The sequence below is a fragment of the Ictidomys tridecemlineatus genome, chromosome 4 (genome assembly GCF_052094955.1).
Source record: "Ictidomys tridecemlineatus isolate mIctTri1 chromosome 4, mIctTri1.hap1, whole genome shotgun sequence".
NCBI lineage: Eukaryota > Metazoa > Chordata > Mammalia > Rodentia > Sciuridae > Ictidomys > Ictidomys tridecemlineatus.
The window spans coordinates 6,724,734-6,743,857 of record NC_135480.1 but is presented as its reverse complement, the minus strand read 5'-3'; the positions used below and the strand labels follow the sequence as shown (position 1 = coordinate 6,743,857).

At 49.7% G+C, this 19,124-nt stretch overlaps 1 protein-coding gene across 2 annotated transcripts in view; it reads left to right on the top strand.

The window, feature by feature from the left end:
• The window catches only part of Pacs1 (phosphofurin acidic cluster sorting protein 1), a 131,349-nt gene extending 112,439 nt beyond the window's left edge, over positions 1–18,910 (top strand). For both annotated transcript variants that reach the window (XM_078045545.1, XM_078045546.1), the window contains exons 11-24: positions 3,263–3,343; positions 5,721–5,836; positions 5,997–6,132; positions 8,477–8,581; positions 9,220–9,326; positions 9,950–10,104; positions 10,292–10,402; positions 11,084–11,186; positions 11,677–11,719; positions 13,670–13,712; positions 13,976–14,111; positions 15,679–15,905; positions 17,324–17,443; positions 17,529–18,910. In XM_078045545.1, coding sequence (XP_077901671.1) covers positions 3,263–3,343; positions 5,721–5,836; positions 5,997–6,132; positions 8,477–8,581; positions 9,220–9,326; positions 9,950–10,104; positions 10,292–10,402; positions 11,084–11,186; positions 11,677–11,719; positions 13,670–13,712; positions 13,976–14,111; positions 15,679–15,905; positions 17,324–17,443; positions 17,529–17,644 — 1,599 coding nt within the window. In that variant the 3' untranslated portion in view covers positions 17,645–18,910. The remainder of the gene's footprint in view (positions 1–3,262; positions 3,344–5,720; positions 5,837–5,996; positions 6,133–8,476; positions 8,582–9,219; positions 9,327–9,949; positions 10,105–10,291; positions 10,403–11,083; positions 11,187–11,676; positions 11,720–13,669; positions 13,713–13,975; positions 14,112–15,678; positions 15,906–17,323; positions 17,444–17,528) is intronic.
• Positions 18,911–19,124: the final 214 nt, after the last annotated feature.

The following is a 19,124-nucleotide window of genomic DNA, read 5'->3' as shown; positions in this document are numbered from 1 at the left end:
CTACAAAGTACTTGTCAAGAAACATGTTTCACCAGGCCCCGTGGAGATACAGTGAGATTATGCAGGTCAGACCTCCCGCAGGAGCTGCTTACTGGTTGCTTGCTGGGGACCTACCTGCAGCAAGTGTCAGCTGCTGTTGCTTTTATTATCATAATTCCTTAAAGCCATTTCAGTTTTGGACTCCTAAAATTGATAGAATTTAGATGTCTTTTATACAAGTCCTTCAGATTCTGGTTCTTTGGCTAGACCTCAGACTTGCTTTGCTGCTCCTCTGCTGAGAGTTCTATTTTGAAGAGCCCCATATGTCTTGATGTGGGTGTGGAACTGTGGAATCTTCTGGTAAGAAGGCACTTTGGGAACAGCAGAACAAGCCTGTGCTCTTATATGGAGAACTTCCTGGTGGATTAGGAGTAACATACAGTTGTGCGTGTCTAGGGACTATCTGGGTAGCTGCTGCCTCACATTGGTAGCTTTTTATCCCTACTGCTGAGCATTGTCACTGTTATATTTTTGCTTCTTTGTTTTTTAGTGGGGTTTTTTTGTTTGTTTGTTTGTTTGTTTGATTGATTGTTTTGTTTTGTTTTGAGGTGCAGGAATCAAACGCAAGACCTTACGTATACTAAGCAAGTTCTCTACCACTGAGCTACATTTCGGCCCCATATGTTCATTTTTTTAAATTCACCTTTTGTTTTATTTTGTTTTGTTTCCCAGCTTCTCAGAAGATTTGGTTTATCACTAGAACCAGAAGAAATTCCTGATACAAATTATTGCAGTTGTTGAGTTTTCTGAAAGCTCCAGCACACAGTAGCAACATAATTTAGCTCTTTATGCTGATAACAATAGGCCCTGACAGTGCTTCAGGAAGTTGACCCAAGACACTGCCTGCTGCTAGGAGCTGCTATTTCCATAGCACTGTCAGTAATGGTGTTAGAGACTAGAGTTTTATCCCCCGCACCACACACACTTCATCAACAGCCACCATTACCTGTGGGCACATGCTACAGACTGGGAGCCCCCTCCAGTGTCAGTTAGGCAGACACAGCTGGAGCACTGCTGGGCTGGAACAGAAGTTTGGAGAAATTAGGAGCTAATTCCAATGTTTACTGACACTTATGCTTTAATAAAGCTAGTTGGGGGTTCTTGCCCTGTGATCACCCTCACTTGAGTGCAGACTTTCCCTTTATAATAGATCTCTCACCCTGATAACCTTAAAAAAGACAACAACAGAAAGCTAATGTGGGAGGCTGGGGTTGTGGCTCAAAGGTGTTATGTCCACCTATAACTAAAAAAAAGATTAAAAAAATACAATAACATTAAACAAAAAAGCTAATGGGGGTTACATCTCAATAAATGTTGCCCCCTTTGCCATGGAAACATAGTAAGAAAACAACAAGGTTACTTTAAAACCCCCAGTGGAGCTGCATTCCCTCTCTGGTCCATGCTGATCTGAAAGTGAATGAGAACTATCATCAGCAGTGCTGTTATGGGATTCTAAACTCTGTTAGCAATGGCTAGTCACATAGTTAATGTGTAAATAAACTACCTGCATGGCTGTTCTGCATGGCTGTGAGCTGTTACTTAAGCTACCCCACCTTCAGCACTGAGGTCATGGGGTCTAGCAAGTGAGCATGAGATTCTCCTTGCAGATGGCTCTGAACAGCAGTTCTCTAGGTGACCTTGACTGCCAGGGGACATTTGGCAGTGACTGGAGATATTTTGGGTTGTCCCCAGTGGGGGGCTGCTACTGACATCTGTGAACAGAAGCCAAGAATGCTTCTAAACATCCTGTGATGCCCTGGACAGCTGGTCCACCAAGACTGTCAGCAGAGCTGAAGTGGAGAAACCCAGGTTTAGAGTGTGACACAGGAAGCCTGCTCTTGTGGTCTTTGGTCATTAGCTGATCCAGTGACCCCCTGAATGTATTAGCCTGATGTTCCCAATTTTGTGACATTTACTCAGAGAAAGGACTTTGAGTAATTGAGAGGAAGCAGAATAGCCTTTATATTTTCTTCCTCCTTTGGTTCCTTAGAAGAAACAAAGAAATTCACTGAGGCCAGTGCCTGCCCAACATCCAAGACCCATAGCACATGCTGCTCCTGGCTGTGGTGTTGCTGTCTGAATAGCTAGAAGCCATATTACCTAATACTAAATATTTGGTTATTTATCTTTATCTGCAAAATAAACCTTCATTATTTATGAGCCACCACGTGGCTTCACATTAGGCATCTTTTTGCTTAATATATATTCTGTTAAGATTGAGTCTTCTGGGTGTTTCTACCAATCAAAAAGCATTGGGCACCAGTTGCAGTGGCCACTCCTGTAATCCCAGCTATTTGGGAGACTAAGGCTGGAGGATCAAAAGTTTAAGGCCAACCTCAGCAATTTAGCTAAATCCTGTCTCAAAATTTTAAAAAATAATGGGGCTGGGGTTGTGGCTTAGTGGTAGAACACTTGCCTAGCATGTTTGAGGCACTGGGTTTGATCTCCAGCACCACATAAAAATAAAAACAAATAAATAAAGTATTGTGTCCATCCACAACTAAAAACCATCTTAAAAAAAATTTTTAAATAAAAAGAACTGGTAATGTAGCTTAGTGGAAGAGCACCCTGGGTTCAGCCCCCAGTGTCCAGGGAGGGAAAGCATTTGGCTACCATGAGTATCTTCAGTCTAAAAATCATAGACCCATGGGGCTGGGGTTGTGGCTCAATGTTAGGGTGCTCACCTAGCATGCATGAGGCACTGGGTTTAATCCTCAGCACCACATACAAATAAATAAAGTCCATTGACAACTAAAAAAAATATTAAAAAAATAAAATAAAGATATTGTGTCCACCTAAAACTAAAAAATAAATATATATTTTTTTAAATCACAGACCCAAACTATAAGATTCTCCCTTCTCTGTTATGCAGAGGAAGCCTCCATATTTTCCTTTAGGGCAACAGTGTCCACTGAATTCAGGGTCAGAGACTGTATGGATCCAATTGCAAAGTCATCTAACTTTGAGCCTCTCTTCCCTAGTGACATTTTGTGGGAGTCAGAATTTCTGAGTCCCACATCTCTGTGTCATTCACTTAATGATTAATAAAATAACTGACCTCTCTGAAACTTCGTTTTCACAAAAATACACCCCTCATAAGAGCCCTAAAGATGTTCTGAGGTTGAATACACTAAAAGTATTTTAAGCATCTAGGGACCTACTAAAACATGTTAGAGTTATAATCCTTTAGATCAAAGATAACCAATTATTATAAATTTTGCAGATGGAATTGGCTGCTCTAGAAAAAGTCAAATCTACTTGGATTAAAAACCAAGATGACAGCTTGACCGAAACAGACACTCTGGTACGTATGATTCCGTTTCCTCTTCTAGCCATTTTGAATATCCTCCGCACCTTTGGAAATAAAGGCAGAAAGACTCTTGTGGGCTGGTGCACATCTGTGTTCTTTTCCTCCTGAAGTCCTTACGCGTGGGGTAGAGCTGACCCTAAGACCAGCTCATTGCCCACATTAACAAACCAGAAATGTACCCATTCTGCCCTTTAATCAGATCTCATCTTGGGGTTGAATAGTTTGGATAATTTCTGTTATTTACTTCCAAAAGATGATGACCAGTGTCTTCCCTTGAAAAGCTGTCCTTTTCCCCTTTCATTGGGGAGTTTAAATCAGGAAGTAACCTGACTAGAATTTCATCTGAAAAGATCACTTGTAGTAGTCACATGGCCAAGCAGTGAGCATTAAATCTCTTGAGTGGCTACTGATCACTCCTGCTCCAGGAGTGGGGCTGCCCAGGGTGCAAGCCAAAGCTAGTGAGGCAGAGTGGAGTCGGCTGGGGTGGCCCCCAAGTGAGCCTTGAATTGCACATGCATTCACCGTGCACCTCTGGTGCTAAGCACAGAGGATGCAAAGATGCCTGAACCATGGTCTCTGCCACCAAGTCCCCCTTTCCAGGGGTAGCCACCTGTGCACACCTGGGACAAGACTGTTGGAGGCCCAGGGAAGTGCAGGGGGATGCACTCTGGAGAGAGGTCATCTGAGCTGGCCTTGTAAGACACCCTGCAGTTCATCTAGTGGGATGGGAGGCTGGACACTAGGTGGGAAGGAGAATGCCATCTGATGTGCTGTATCTGAGCCTCAAAGCGAGACCTTCTGGTAGTTGAATGGAGTCCATGGAAGTTATGTTAGACTTTTGTTTTGTTTAATTTTTTTTTTAGTTGTAGTTAGACATAATACCTTTATTTTATTTATTTATTTTTATGTGGTGCTGAGGATCAACCCCAGGGCCTTACAACACGTGCTAGATGAGCACTCTACTAATGAGCCACAACCCCAGCCCCTGGACTTATGTTTAATATAGTAAATAATACTACATTGAGCATCTCATGCACGATGGAGCATTAGGCTTGATTCAAGATTTAAAATGTACTGTATTAACCTGTCCTTGTTCGTTCACCAGCTTCCACTCTTGCCCATTGTGGTCCACACTGCTTGCGACTACTACAAGTGATCTTTTCAGATGAAATTCTAGTCAGGTTACTTCTTGATTTAAACTCCCCAATGAATGATTATATCTCAAATGGAATTTTAACTTAGCATTGAGAGGAAAAAGCCAAATGTCAGAAGCATGCCATAGGATTTCATTTCTGTGGAATTCATAAAGAGGCAGAACTAACCTATGATGGCAGAAGTCAGGGTACTGGCTGGGAATGGGAACAGGCATTTGGGACCTTTCAAGTGTACTGGAATGTTCTGTCTTGGTCTAGTTAAAGGCCCCTGGGGCTATCCTTGCATAAAAATCAAAGTTTATGCTAGGGAGCAGAACACTTGTCTAGTATGGGCCAAGCCCTAGGATCTGATCCCCACCCCACCACTGCTAAATAAATAGATAAATAGACTTTATACTTCAGATCTAAACATTTTACTCCATGGAAGTTATTCCTTAGTAGACATTTTTAAAACTTAAAGGATAGCAAATGCAGGGAGGTAAGCAGGCACACGGCACACATGTGGAAAGCAGTCTTTCAAAAGGCTAGGGCATCAGGGAAGTTGTCATCCTGGGGGCTTATGGGAGATTGACTTGATACCTCGAAGGCCCACTGGAACAGTGCAGAGCTGTTTGAGCTGTTTGCAGTGTCCCAATATAAACACCTTGATCTTAGGAGAACACTCTGGAGTGAGCAGACTGGATGGGTTCTAAGGGGAGGAGGTAAGACTCTTGAAGATTGTCAAAATGATCCAGGAAAGACAGAAGACTAGACTCAGGGTGGGAGGAGGTCGCTGGGTGGAGAAGGAAGTGATTGACTGCCTGGCAGATGCAGGTTGGCTTTGACCAGTGTAAGGAGGCTGCAGGCAGACTTCACAAGGTCCCTAAGCCACAGGTCCTGCCCTGGCAAGGTGTGAGATCCTGCCTCCCCATCTGGGAGCAGGAGTCCCCAACCCCTCTGAGGAAGGCCCATCATCGGCACCGTTCTTGTGCTAAACACCTTTGTAGTCAGAGAGGGCAGAATTGGGAGGGAGCAGATGAAACCCAGCATTGTGGGAGGATGAAGTTAAATTGAACAGTAGTAGCTTCTCCATTGGTGAAGGAATAGTTTTAGAGCCATGCTTCCAGGAAGAGAGTGATTAGATGGCTCTGGTGGTGGTAATGGGCCCTGCAGGCTCTACGGAACTCCTTAGTGGTCAAGTGAGAAGTAACCTTCTTTGTTCCCTTCCTCCATGGCAGGAAATCACCGACCAGGACATGTTTGGAGATATTGGCACAAGTCTGGTTGTACCAGAGAAAGTCAAAACTCCTATGAAGTCCAGCAAAACAGAACTGCAAGGCTCTGCCTCCCCCAGGTACACCAAATTGGAGGGAAGCAGATGACACAGACCCTCAACCAAACTTGGCACAGACTCAGGGACCTAGGGAGGGTGAGAGCTGGTGCAGCTTTGGGGTTGGAAGGGCTACTTGACCCCTCCCCTCCCCTCCCCTCCCATCTCATCCCCTTTCCCTCAGCAAAGTAGAAGGGACACACACACCTCGGCAGAAGAGGAGCACACCCCTGAAGGAGCGGCAGCTCTCCAAGCCCCTGAGTGAGAGGACCAACAGCTCTGACAGCGAGCGCTCGCCTGACCTGGGCCACAGCACACAGGTATTGTAGTCCCCCAGCAAGACCAGGCCCTCTGAGGTTGCTTGGATGTTAACCTCCTCCTTCGACAGCTAGATGGTGAGGAAAGAACACTTGAAATGCAGTGAGTAGAAGACTGTAATGAAAGACCTAAGTGAGAGGAAGCAGACATGTTTGTCATCCACTAGTGGGAGAGAATTGGGCTTTGTGCTGATATGTGGGGAGCAGCCATCAGCTGCTCAGTGTGTGCCCCCTGAAGCAGCACACAGGTCTTGCAGCAATTCTGTAGCCTAAAAACTCATATTGAGGGGGAGCTGGGGTTGTGGCTCTGCTGGAGAGTGCTTGCCTAGCACGTGCGAGGCCCTGGGTTTGATCCTGAGCACCACATAAAAATAAATGAACAAAATAAAGGTATTGTGTAAACTAAAAAATATATATATTAAAAAAAAAAAAAAACTTACATGGGCCAGAATGTTGCACTTTATCAGTGGCTATGTGAAGGTCCAAGGTGCCAAGGTTAGACATCAACTTCTTAAGGCAGACTTGCAATTTATCAGAATCTGCATGAGCAAATAAAATGTCATCCATATAATGTATGACCAGACAAAGCTGTGTAAGAGGCCTGATCACATGAGAGACAAAGAGCTGGCATATTGGAGGGCTATTCTTCATCCCTTGGAGGAGGACTATCCAGTGATATCTCTGGGTGGGTGTCATGGTGTTAGGTTCCCACCCCGTAAAGGCAAAAAAGGGTCTGTCCTGATGTGCTGTAGGTATAGAAAAGAAGCAATTCTTGAGGTCTATAGCAACAATAAAATAGATGCTCGGGATGCTGGCGGGATGAGGAATACCTGAAATTAACCTATCTTTTTCATATATTTATTGGTCTTAAATATTTTTTTTAAATTTATACTTATAGGTGGACACATTATCTTTATTTTATTTTTTTATGTGGTGCTGAGGATCGAACCCAGTGCCTCATGCATGCTAGGTGAGCACTCTACCTCTTGAGCCACAACCTCAGCCCCTTAAATCTTGAAGTAACCTATGTTTCCCATTTTTCTTGGGGATTACAAAAATAGGTGTCTTGTGAAGGCTGGTGGAGGGTTTATTGTGCCCAAGATCTAATTGCTCCTGAACTAGTTGCTTAAGAATTGTTAATTTGGGCGGGGCTGGGGTTGTGGCTCAGTGGTAGAGTGCTCCCCTCACATGTGCGAGACCCTGGGTTCGATCCTCAGCACCACATAGAAATGAATGAGTGAAGTAAAGGTATTGTGTCCAACTAAAAATAAATAAATATTTAAAAAAGAATTGTTAATTTGGGTTCTAGGATAGGCCACTGTTCCACCTAGATGTGATCTGTGGTGTCCCATTCCAGGGGGATGGGCTCTGGCTTAGTGGTCAGCGGAACAGTGGTCCTTAGAATTGGGGAGGCACAGGTCTCCCCGACAGTCCTATTTTGTCATGTATCATTATCTCATCACACAGAGCTTTATCATCAGTAGTTATAACACACAGGGAAGCAGGGCAGCGACCCCACTATCAGCCGCCACCTGGAGCAAAGCCTAAAGCTCTGGATTCTTGCCCTACTTCTGTCCTCTCCTACCTATGGGATCTTCAGTCACTGACTTTTCTGTACCTCAGCTTCCTCATGCAAGGGGCCATGCAAGCCTGAGGAGAAATGAGAAGAAACCAGACCTCGGGCGTGTGTCCTCTCTGAAGCAGTGGCTTCAGAGCTGGGGGCTGGCATACCTCACAGTCTCGCTGTTGTGGAGTTAGGCAGTCAGCCTGTTCATTTCCCTGATAAATATGAAAAGTTTGTGTCCATGTGACTTCCTGAGTTTGACACTATTACATAGCAACAAATGAACCTGAGACCAGAACAGCCCAGTCCCTGGGGTGAGGTATCATCCTTCTGGTTCATCGTCACCCCTAAAACGCCTTTGTTCCTGGGACAGTGGGTCCCTGTGCAGAGCCAGCTGCCACTGTCATTATTTCTCTCCCCACGGCCCTCCTTGCCATTCCCCCACATACCCACTCTCCACACTCACTCCTCTGCTCCCGGTGCGGAAACTGCCACTGTTCCTGCCACCCCTTCACAGGAAGCTCATGTGTCCCTAGCCTGCAGGCGTCCCTGGCAGAACCCCACCGTGCGTGGCTCCTTGCCTGCTGTGTTGCAGGTGTGCCCTCCAAGGACTTTCTGCTTGTCCTTCCTTCTCTCCATTTTGGTCAGGCCAATGGGAGTCTGTATCTTTCACAAATTCCTAGTATCCACACTCTGAATATGCCAGTGCCAAGGGTTCTCCCCACTTCCGGCACAGCTGCCTCTGGCTCCCTGGCTGTGCCTAACAAATGTTTATCCCTGCAGATTCCAAGAAAGGTGGTTTACGACCAGCTGAATCAAATCCTGGTGTCAGATGCTGCCCTCCCGGAAAATGTAATCCTGGTGAATACCACTGACTGGCAGGGCCAGGTAAAGCATTCAGGACCTCACAGGGCTCAGCATGTGCCACCTGAAGCAGCACACAGGGAAGCAGGAAAGTGACCCCACTCTCAGCCCCCACCTGGAGCAAAACCTAAAGCTCTGGATTCTCGCCCTACTTCTGTCCTATCCAACCTATGGGATCTTCAGTCACTGACTTTTCTGTACCTCAGCTTCCTCATATGTTTAGAGGGGAAAAAAAAAAAGGCAGCAAGCATTGGGTCTGGCCCGCCTCCCAGGTGCCAGCTGTGTTGGGCAGCCTTTTAGGAACACCAAGGGCTATAAGATGGCCAGAGCTGCCCCTGGATTTCATGAAAGCAATTCGGCAGGAACAGAGCAGCCCTGCCTGCCTCCTCCCTTCTGTCTGCCCTGTGAGACACTGGTGCCAGGAATGACTGGGGTGTGGTCTCTGCTTAAAGCCCCCTATGTCCTCCCATCTTCCACCATCAGCCTATCTCAGGGTGTCTGTCCCACCCTCTAAGCCAGAAAACCTCACTGCCTCTGTCCAGCCTAGGCCAGAATAACAAAGGATAGGGGCCCTGCAGCTCCTCCTGGGTCTCGTTTGCCCTCTCAGCCCCTCTGGGGAGAGATGTGGCCTGACCTGCCTCCCTGTCCCTTCCTTCCCCCAGTATGTGGCTGAGCTGCTCCAGGACCAGCGGAAGCCTGTCGTGTGCACCTGCTCCACCGTGGAGGTCCAGGCTGTGCTGTCCGCCCTGCTCACCCGGATTCAACGCTAGTAAGGACTCCAGCTTCTTTGCTCCTGCCCTTTTGGAGCTCCTCCACCTCATTCTCCCACCCTGACTCACACAATGGAAGGACCTCCTGGCCTGCAGTGCAGGTCTACGTGTTTGGGGCAGTGGCAGCAAGCTGTAGGGCCTAATGTCCTGGTAGAGTATCAGCTCCTGAGCCCCCTGACTCCCTGCCCAGACTCCTCCCACACCTTGACTTGCCCCAGCAAGAGGCAAGAAGAAAGAACCCAAGGTTTTAAAAAGAGCTTTTACTCTGTTCCCGTAACCACATCATCTGCTTGACAACCAAGAGTCGGTGCTTTCCCCTTCTAGGGCCTTCTTAGAAAGGCCTGTAGTCCCCTCCCATGTATCAGAGAATGAGGCTATCCCAGATGTTGGGCTTGGGCCCATGTAGGGTTCCCAGGTGGCAATGCTGGCTTGTCCCTGTTAGCTCCAGCTCTCCTGTTTCCTTCATTGGCAGATGCTGCCTCTAGACCAGTGCTGTGGCTTGTTGCCTCCCTGTATTGCTTTGCTTATTGGCTTTCTTCTCCCCGTGGCTTGTTGAAATGATTGCAGTCAGAGCTTGGGACCTGCCCTGAGTATGGCTTGCGAAGATCCCCTTTCTCCCCAGCTGCAACTGCAACTCCTCCATGCCGAGGCCAGTCAAGGTGGCAGCTGTGGGAGGCCAGAGTTACCTGAGTTCCATCCTTCGGTTCTTTGTCAAGTCCCTGGCCAGCAAGACCTCTGACTGGCTGAGCTACATGCGCTTCCTCATCATCCCCCTCGGTAAAGTGGGGCAGCACCCAGAAGGAGAGTTAGCCACCAGCAGCTCCAGTTCTGGCAGCAGGGTGGGGGTTGGTCCTAGGACAAGAGCATCAGGGAGACCAAAGGCCCAAGCCATGGCTGGGGACAACTGCTGCCCACCTTTTCATTTGCTAACCCATTTTACCTTCTCTGGTTTTCCATCCACCAGGTTCTCACCCTGTGGCCAAATACTTGGGCTCAGTCGACAGCAGATATAGTAGCACCTTCCTAGATTCTGGCTGGAGAGATCTGTTCAGCCGCTCAGAGCCCCCAGTGTCAGGTAAGGGAACCTCCACCCGAGCCAGTACCAGGGTCACAAGACAGTGCAGCTGAAGGGGGCTTTTCCTCCTCAGGGCCCCCGTTCCCTGTCACTGTGCCCATACTTCCTTGGTGAGTATTCATTAAGTGCAGCTCTTCCACTTGGGGCCTTCTCCAGCTGCTGTGCACCCTACTGCTGCTTAGCCCCTTGTAGGAACGAAATGTAAGAAGCAAGAAATCACTGAGCAGTCTCTTGATAAGTGAGTGACGCTGTACCAGCTGGTGTTTCCCTGCCACCCAGTGAAGTTAGTGGTATCAGAGTGAGGTTGCCATAGACAGGACTGTCCTTTGACTCACAGTCCCTTTGATTCAAAGGGGTAGCCAGGCATGGTGGCACACTCCTGTAATCCCAACAGCTTGGGAGGCTGAGGCAGGAGGATCACAAATTTGAGGCCCTAAGCAACTTAGTGAGATCCTGTCTCTAAATAAAATATAGAAAGGGCTGGAGATGTGGCACAGTTGTTTAATCCCTGTGCAAAAAAAAAAAAAAAGATGGTGGATAGAATAAGCAAAACTCAGGGGATTTTAGAGCCTCTCCATCCCAGATCCATGTTCCTTTCCTGGGTCTCAGGAGGGCACTCTCCCAGGGTTTGTGGGTTGCCAGCTGAAATGAACAGGCCAATCCCTCCTGGCTTTTCTGCAGAGCAATTGGACGTGGTGGGGCGCGTGATGCAGTATGTCAATGGGGCAGCCGCTACACACCAGCTGCCTGTAGCTGAAGCCATGCTGACCTGCAGGCATAAGTTGTAAGTCTGACTTGGGGGTTTCTTACAGTTGAGGTGGGCTCTGGAAGTCTGGAGAGCTCCTGTTGTTCACATTCTCCTTCTCCACACCCCTTTTCCTGTCACAGGAGCCCAAGAGCATTTGCAGGTCTTTTACTTCCTCTCTTGCAGGCACCCCCCTCCTCACCCTGGGCCTCCCAGCTCACGAGGTCCTGGGCCTGAATTAGTTAACTCCTCTCCCGTCCCCTCAGTACTGAAGCAGCCCATCCTAGGGCTGAAGTCACCTGTGCGGAGCAGGCAGTATAGTTTGCACAGTTGGGTCCTTTGCCCTAATTTTGTGTGCTCCACATGTACAGTGAGTAACAGACCCTCCTCCTGACACTGAGATGTCTCGTGAAGATGTAGCACAATGTTCTAGACTCCTGTAGACCACTGTGGAATATGAAGGGCTTATTTCCCCACTGCTCTGCTCAGTCACATCTGCTAACTCTAAAGCTTGTCTGTCTCCCAACAGCCCTGACGAAGACTCCTATCAGAAGTTTATCCCCTTCATTGGCGTGAGTATTGACTCCCATTCTCTGCACCCCATTCTCATGGGGACAGATTTTGCCCCCTGGGAAACATTTTTGGTTATCACAGCTGGGAGTATGGTGCTCCTGGCATCTAGTGGGGAGAGGCCAGGGATCCTGCTGAACCTCCTCTAGGATGCAGGACACAGTAGACACAGTGTGGCCCCAAAGGTCAGTAGTGCCAAGGTAGAGAAGCCCTGGGCCAGGACACATACTGGGCTGTCGATATGATTTTTATTTCTATTTTTTTTCTATTTTATTTATTTATTTGCAGTACTGCGGATGGAACCCAGGGCCTTGTGCATGCTAGGCCAGTATTCTACCACTGAGCTGCCCCAGCCTTCAGCTGTCCCTTTTAGGGTTATCCTTTCCCCACATCATGAACTATCCCTGGATTCATCACTGGTATCTCCTGCTTATTAGATCAGGCCCTGAATTTGGAGCCTGTAGATCCTGGAATGAAATCCAGAGCATGGCTTCTACAGGCTCAGGGAAGGGAAATAGTGAAGTGTGGTCTTCTGGGCAGAGGTCCATGAATCAGAAACTTCTATCTCCAGGCTCAGATGGACCACTGAGAAGAAGGGCTCTTCCTCTGCTTAGTCAGGAAGAACCTTTATTAGTGAATTATACAATAAAGGAAGAATTCTTAGATGCCTTTGGTGTCAGGTATACCAACTGTTGCTCTGTTTGTTGGTGAGAGCTGGGCCCAAGCTCAGACTGACCTAACTAGTTAGGGGCCCAGACAGAGCACCCCACAGAAAAGGACCAAAAACTTGTGTTTCTGCTTCTGAGGTGTTCTGATTTCTCTTTCCAACCAGTTTGTATCTTTTTCTGTAATATCCTTGAGGATCCTGCATAGCCTTTGGGGAGAAGGGACAGTGAAGTGCAGATAGACATGCTCAATTCCTCACTATCCCTAATCACTGAATGTTCAAATCTCTGGGTATCCTGAGTAATCTTAGTTGGGGGAATGGACAGCCCTCCTCAGGCTTCTGGGATGTTCATATAGTTATACCGCTGCAGGCCATGGGACCCTGGTCACAGCCCAAGCTGTCAGTTTGACTCATGTCTTCATGGAACTGGGGATCGATCGACGCTTACTCTGGTCTCCCAGCCCAAGAGTTAAAATATGAAAAATGTCATAGGGACATAGCTCAGTAGTAGAGCACTTGCCTAGGATATGTAGGGTCATGAGTTCCATCCTGAATTTTGTTCCTCTCAGTGAGTGAATGGCAGCAGTGCTCTCAGCAGCCTGACGAAAACTGCTGCCACCTGCGGTCCCCTTCACTCCAGCAGCCCAAACCCAGCTGCGTTTCTGACCCCACCTGTCACTCAGACCACAGGAGATAGTCACCAAGTTTGCCTGTAGCCTCTAGCATCCTTTTGTGACCACTGGAGGGCTCCCTCTGTCCTCTCCATAATAGTCTATGGGGAATCTAAAATTCCTGAGATGGCCCCTTTATGGGCACTCCAGATTCCAGGAAGGTAGAAAGAGGAGGGCTGGTGTCTGCACTGATTCAGTATGTTCAGTTGAGCTGGCTCACACAGAGCATGGCTGCCATGAGACATGCCTGTCCCCACAGAGATGGAGCTGGCTTCCTGGGACCCTACCTATGTAAATTGAGATCACTACACTAACTGGTTCCTGCCTTCATATGTGCCTTGCCCATTTCCCCAGAGAAGAGCTGCAAATTCCCATGGGCCCTCCTTATGTTGCTTGGACTGGGCTTCCTTTCTTTTTGTGGTATTGGGGTTGGAACCTAGGGCCTGCACAGGCTATACCCAGCCCTATCCCTTAAGCTCTGGGCTGTTCCAGGCTTATAAAGATTTTCTGAGCCTATGATAAAATTGTGTGTATGATGGCTGTTGTGCTGGCCCTGTTTCCTGTTGGATCATACTTGCCTAAAGGACTTACTGAGCATGTCTTCCCTCCTCCAGGTGGTGAAGGTGGGCCTAGTTGAAGATTCACCCTCCACTGCAGGTGAGCCTGGGCCCCTGGGCTCCTCTTGGGTGAGATCATCTCTCTGGTGCAATGGTCAGAAATTGGAGGTGCTGAGTGTTCTGGGGAAGCAGCTTGAGCAGGAAGATGTGAGCCTTGCTGTGCAGCTGTGTGGGGAGGGGAGGCAGGAGCAGCCCAGGGCTCAGGAGGAAAGCAGGGCTGCCCCTAAGAAAGTGGCTCCTCCCTCCCTGCCATCAGCAAGTGAGGATGGCTGCCTCTGACTGACAGTGTTCATCTCCCGACAGGTGATGGGGACGATTCACCTGTGGTCAGCCTTACTGTGCCCTCCACATCTCCACCCTCCAGCTCAGGCCTGAGCCGAGATGCAACAGCCACCCCTCCTTCCTCCCCATCCATGAGCAGCGCCCTTGCCATTGTAGGGTAAGCTCTCGCCCAGACCAGTATGTTATGCCCTGTCCTTCAAGCCAGGCCCAGCAACCTAACTCTTCCCAGGCACAGACACACTGGCCTAAGAAGGTCACACTGGTGAGAGAACTCAGAGGCCAGTCACCAGCCAGCCAAGTCATTGGACAGCTCAGTGCAGTGAGAGGCATGTCCAGCCTGGCAGGCCTTTTATGGCTGTGAGGTGTGATGCAGGTGTCTTGTTATAGGACTCACTGGCATGTGAGTGGCTCTGTGGTGTGTCCACGGTGCTGGCGTGGGCAGGTTACTGGGCTCCAGTTTCATCTTATGTGTAGTAGAGGTGAGTTGGCCACCTTGGGGACTATTGTGTAGCTTATAAATAGGAACCAAGTATCAGTTGGGGCACGCTGTGGTGTGGTGCCTTGGTCCAGTGGTCCCCGCCCTCCTGGAGCTCGGGCTCCCAGGCTAGGCCTGAACCGCAGAGGTGGCAAAAACCTCATGACTGTGGGGTGTGGCGAAGCGGGGAGGAAGTCTTAAAGAATCTCAAGTACCTAAAGCTTAGCTGGAGAGCCAGGGAACCCTTTCCTGCCAGGCCTGAGGAAGGGGAGGGGGATGAGAAGAGGCTTTTAGGCCATGGCCAGGAGCAGAGAGCAGCATTCTTTTTCTCTTTCTTCTGCCTTTACCTTTTTCCTTTCACCTGAGAGGGAGGCACTGGGCAGTGGCTTTTCCAGAGGCCTCAGTGAGAGTGTCATAGCCCTGGACCTGGGATCCCCATCCTGTCCTCCCACCCTCTCTTCCTCCTCTCCTCCGTGGACTTCTGATTTTTCTGGAAGGGACAATGTAGGAAAAATAACCATGCTCTGCTCCAGAGACCTGCTGGATCCAGGCTTCCAGGAGCCCTGTTTTCTCTCAGACCCCCCACTGCCTAAAGATTTCTGTCCAGCATAAGTTTGGGGAACCTTGAATCCAACCCCTACCTCAACCTCCTTTCTCATACAATATATGCTTTTTATTTTATTTATTTATTTAATGGACTAAAAATATAAGGCAGAAAGAAAAAATCAGATGATTTTCATAGCCGTGTGCCTATTGTATCTGCCACCTCCTTTCAAGAAACCATCAGCCCTTTCCCTGGGAGCTAAAATTATCCCTGAGCTAAAAGTGCCCCATGTCAGCGAGAGCACAGGTCAGCATCCCCCCGCTCCAGAGCTGCTCTGCAGCCACTCTGGCTCTTCAGCCCTCTGCCTCTGGGCACCAACTTTGCTTGCTGGGAGCATGTGTGCATGTACAAGGATCTGCGTGCCTGTGTGCACTCTGCTTCACAAAGTTTCCCACTTCTCTCACCCTGTGATAGTTTTACTTGGGCCTTTATCCTCTGCTGGTTTTGTTCTCAGATCAGCCTGATTCTTGATACCCACATGAGCTGCTGCTGATTCTGTGTGACTGGAGGAAGCACAGCCACTCAACTGGACTTGCTCCCCATCTCCTGCTCCAGGAGGCTGGCAGCCCCTCTTCCCAGTTTCTGGCCCATGTAATTGGGCTCTGAGGAAAAAGCTGATCTCTTGTTTTCATCCCATTTCTCCAGGAGTCCCAATAGCCCATATGGGGATGTGATTGGCCTCCAGGTGGACTACTGGCTGGGCCATCCTGGCGAACGGCGAAGGGAAGGTGACAAAAGGGACGCCAGCTCTAAGAACACCCTCAAGAGTGTCTTCCGCTCAGTACAGGTTTCCCGCCTGCCCCATGGTGGGGAAGCCCAGCTTTCTGGCACCATGGCAATGACCGTGGTCACCAAAGAGAAGAACAAGAAAGGTAAAGTGCCATGTGAGGCCAGAGAAGTGCAGGGGCCACCAGGCCTCCTCCCTTCTTTCAGGATCTGAAAGACAATTTGCTTTCACCTGGTGGGGGGGGGGGGTCTCAGTGGTAGAGTGTTTGCCTGTTATATGCAGAGCCCAGTATGGCAAAAAGGAAAAAAAAAAGTCTGTGGGTGGGATGCAGTACACTTATCACGTGATCAGCCTGGGACCCAGTGAGAACACCCTGCCTTCCCCTGGGGGAAACACCATACCTTATATAATGCAGGAAACTGAGGTCCCAGCTGCTGAGCAGCAGCACCTCAAGGACTGAGGCCCTTGCTGCTGCAAAGTACAAGGAGCCTTTCTGACCTTTGCCCTCAAGGTCGGACTATGGGACAGAATGACCATGCCCCAGCCATGGTCATCGTGACCCATTGAGCAGAGCTTTCACATCCAGCACGGAAGAACTCCCCAAAGAAGCTTTATGAGCAGAAGGATATAACTATTTTAGGAATTAAGGGGAATCAGTCCTTCCAGATAAAGAGGGGTGGCTTGGGCTGGGGTTATTGTTCAGTGGTAGAGCGCTTGCCTAGCATGTGTGAGGCACTAGGTTCAAATCTCAGCTCCGCATATAAATAAATGAATAAAATAAAGGTTCATTAACATCTATCTATCTATCTATATCTATATATATATATTTATCTTAAAAAGGGGCGGGGTGGCTTAAAGCCCTAGAGGCAGAGTTGTAGAGGCAGGGTCCTATGTTCTGTGTGAGAGGCAGGAATCCCCTTAACCAGGCTGCTGTCCTTGTAGATTGCCACTCTTCTAGCTGGTTGGAACCCCACAATTCCAGCTGTGCACCAGCAGCAGCTGAGGACCCTGCCTCCTGGGCTGGCAGAGCAAGAGCAGATGGGCTTCTTGCTGTGCATGCTTTCCACCCTACAGCATTCCCCAGGGCCCTGGGCAGGGGCTGTGCAAGGCCTAGGGCCAAAACCTGCACACTACAGCAAAGGATTTGCTGAGAGTGGGGAGCTGAGCAGTGCCCTCTGTATCAGTATCCTTGCCTCTTTCCTGGGGCCAGGGTAGAGTTAATGCAAATACCTGCCCCCACATCATCTCCTTTGCTGTAGGCCCAGCAAGCCCCAGACAGGGAGCTAGGCCCCTGCCCAAGGTGTCTAGAACATTTCGGCTAGAAGGGACTTCAGAGACCATCTAGCCCCAGGTCTTGACTGTTCAGATGAAGATAGGCCCAGGAAAGGATGCAGGAATGTGTAGATCCTGACCTGTGGCCTGAGCCAAGCAGGAAGGGAGGAGGACAGGCCTTTTGCCAATTATCTCCCCTTGCCGCAGGAAGAAGGAAGCACTGGGGTTGGGGAGGAGGGGGATGGCTGTTTCCCAGGGCTGCAACAGAGATAGTTTCTGCTGGCTTTGCAGTTCCCACCATCTTCTTGAGCAAGAAACCCCGGGAAAAGGAAGTGGATTCTAAGAGCCAAGTCATCGAGGGCATCAGCCGGCTCATCTGCTCCGCCAAGCAGCAGCAGACTATGCTGAGAGGTGTGGTGATTTTGATGGTCCTCCCCAAGGGACAGGGAGATGACCTCAGCTGCCCCATCACCTCCTACTTCCCTCTTGCCCCCAGTGTCCATCGATGGAGTCGAGTGGAGTGACATCAAGTTCTTCCAGCTGGCAGCCCAGTGGCCCACCCATGTGAAGCACTTTCCAGTAGGACTCTTCAGTGGCAGCAAGGCCACCTGAGGCCCTGCCTCCTGGCTACTCTCCCTCCTGGCACTGCCATCCAGCCTCACCGCCTGCGGGCAGGGGGAGGCCAGCAGGCCGGGCCCAGAACCCCTTTCCTGGCACTGGGGCCAGCCCTCCACATGCCCAGTCCTGAAGGACACTGCCACTGGGGATGCTGCCCTCCCCTCCCCACTGCCCAGCCCCATTCCTTACTACCCCTCCTCCCTCCTGCTCCAGTCCCAGGGCAGGTGGGTTCTGTCTTCTGGTGCCCATGGTCCCTGGAATTGAGTCCTGCAGGCCTTCCTTCTCCTGGCCCTACCTCTTTCCTTCTGTGGCACCAGTTCCCTTCCTGGAAATAGGAAATGTGGGATCCTGGTCCACAGTGGGAGAGCCCAGGTCTCCCCACTCCCACCCCAGCCATCAGGCTCTCATTTTCCAAGGCCCCACTGCCAAATACCACTCACCCACCTGCCCCCAGTGGGGCAGGCCAGAGCCACTCCCCACTCCTGTAGGGACCTCCTCCTGTCCATGACTTCCCAGTGGAGGGTGAGGGGCAACTGAGTGATGCCGTGTGTTTCTGGAATGGAGGGGCCTCCCCCATGCACGACTTCCTATCCCAGCCCACCCTGTCCTTGTATATGTCAGGTTTCCTGAGCGTTTCTTCGGTTCTCTGCACAGCCAGTCCCTCGGTTGTTTATGTAACCCCCCGTGCACCATCCTGTCCTGTGGCTTCCTCTCGCTGGTGATGTTCTTCCCTCAGCCTTCCTGCTCCTTCACCCAGCACAGCTCTGCCGGGCATGAGAGGTGGAGGCAGACCCTCTGTCCACTGGCCGTGTATCTCCCTTTCCCATGTCGACTTGTCTCCCTCATCCTCCTACCTCCTCCATGTCAGGGCAGCTGGGCAAAGGCCTCTCCACCAGGTCTCCCCTCCAGCGGCCTCTTTTCCTCCCTCTTGACACCATGGCAGATCCTGAGCCCTTCCTTAGCTTCATCCAGCTGTTCTCAGGAGAGGCTGAGGGCAAGGACACAGAGCCAACGCTCGGCCACCATGCCACTGGCACTCCAGAGCTTCTCTATCACCCTCACTGCTCCCTAGAAGTTGTGGCACAGAACTGCATTTTGAAAGTGTTTGCTCACTCTCCATGCCTCCCCCAAAGTCCTCTAGCCCTTCCCTAGGCCTGGCCCTGCTGTCCAGAGCATTTCCTGGGCCCGAGGGTGGAGGTGAGGGTGGGAGGACGGGGTGAAGTTGATTTTTCATTCAATAAACTGGTGATTTCTTACCAACTGCCTTGGGCTTCTGTGCCCATGACTGTCATCCAGGCTTTCACCCCACCCCAGAAGGACACAGCATAACTCCACTCAGAATCAACTAGGAACCTAGGTGGAAAAGAAGTGCACTCCCACTTTTTCCATTACGGAAACCAGTATGATGATGTCTCACCCAGCCTGAGGCAGGCAAAGTTCAGAAATAGGACTGATTTCCCACCAAACTCCATTT